Source organism: Nematocida parisii, assembly GCF_000250985.1.
Source record: "Nematocida parisii ERTm1 unplaced genomic scaffold supercont1.25, whole genome shotgun sequence".
Classification (NCBI taxonomy): domain Eukaryota; kingdom Fungi; phylum Microsporidia; genus Nematocida; species Nematocida parisii.
Genome location: NW_013524670.1, coordinates 1 through 1,422, shown reverse-complemented (window position 1 = coordinate 1,422; position 1,422 = coordinate 1). Strand labels below are relative to the sequence as shown.

Genomic DNA, 1,422 nt, shown 5'->3' with positions numbered 1-1,422 from the left:
GCTCTCTCCTTTCACTCTCTTCTCTATCTTGGCTATGTAGCAGGGTAATAATGGTGTTATTTCTCATGAGTACACCAGATTCAATATTCACTTATGCATTTCTATGTGTAAAACGATTCAAGAGGCTCTAGAACGTCTTTTTTTGTTCAATTCAGCAATTTCGCTTATTTTGCTCATAAGACAGTTGTACTTTTCAACACTCTCTGGGCATTCTTCATCACAAAATAGATTCTTACATGTTTTTAATTTTTCCAATATATAGGAATGGTCGCTAAGAACCCAACAATCCCATATGTTATCTAGATTAAAATTATAATTAACATCTATTTGATCCATTAGAATCTTTATAATCTCTTTCTTATCTTTTAAAATGTGATTACGTGTTCCTACATTGACAATCCATCTTAAGTAAATACAAAACATATTTGATCCATCTGGCTGCATAACTGTTTCATCTATTATTTTTATAAACTCTAAAAGTGTTTTAGTTAGTTCATTAGTCTTTCTAGAACAATCCACTATATCATTAATTAAGTACAAACTTGTAATAATAGCATGCTTATTATTATGATTTGCCAAGACCATCATCAACCTTTTAAAGCACTCTAACTTAACATCTATGGAATAACCCGAATTACGTAAGATGCCATTAATTATTGTATAAAAATTATATCGAGTAATTGTAGCAACCTCTTCCCAGCAGCTCTCAATTCTTGGATAGTAGCCCTTACCGTCTTTATTAAGCAAGCAATAACGCAGCATCCTTCTTCTTGTTGCTGAATCGTCCAATGGAGTGCTTCCTATGAGATTATTGGTAAACCGAACTAGTGAATTGTTTTTTGGTAGAGTATTCTTTACATTCATAATCAAGAAGTATTTAACAATGTTTACTTTTTGATCAACTGATCGAATCATCCCATGAAGGAAAATATCATTTATATTATCATGGTTATTTTTAATACTTTCTTGAATTCGGCTAAATACAGACTTTTTCTCCATCTTAGCAAGTTCTATGTTTATGTACTGTCTAATTGTGTATGCCGTGTAACTCTCTATATTACTATAAGTATTTTGTATTTCAGTCAGCTTTTCTTTAATAATATTTTCCTCTTCACTAGACAATAGGTCTTCCAATAAGCTTAATGAGGAATGACCAGGAGTTATCTCTACTAATATTCCATTTTTTTTCTCATTAAAAGTATATACTAGCTTAAACTTACCAAATAAGTCCAGATTATTATCTTCTCGTGTATCTACTGTGAATTCGTCACACTCTATTTCAAGATTCTTGTTATTTGATAGCTCCTTGAATATTGTAGTCAAGCTTTCTTCTATATCAAGCCAATCATTAACCTTCTTATTAGAAAGAAGTTCTTCGATGTGCTCAATTTCTTTAACTACTTCTTCTTTGCTTCCAGTTAC

The 1,422-nt window shown here is 31.2% G+C and overlaps 1 protein-coding gene across 1 annotated transcript; it reads right to left on the bottom strand.

The window, feature by feature from the left end:
- Nucleotides 1-8: 8 nt before the first annotated feature.
- Nucleotides 9-1,422, bottom strand: NEPG_02646 (uncharacterized protein; the record flags this gene model as incomplete). The annotated part of the gene is made up of 1 exon (XM_013205019.1): nucleotides 9-1,422. A coding segment is annotated over one exon (1,305 nt), but the record flags the coding sequence as incomplete, so codon positions are not given.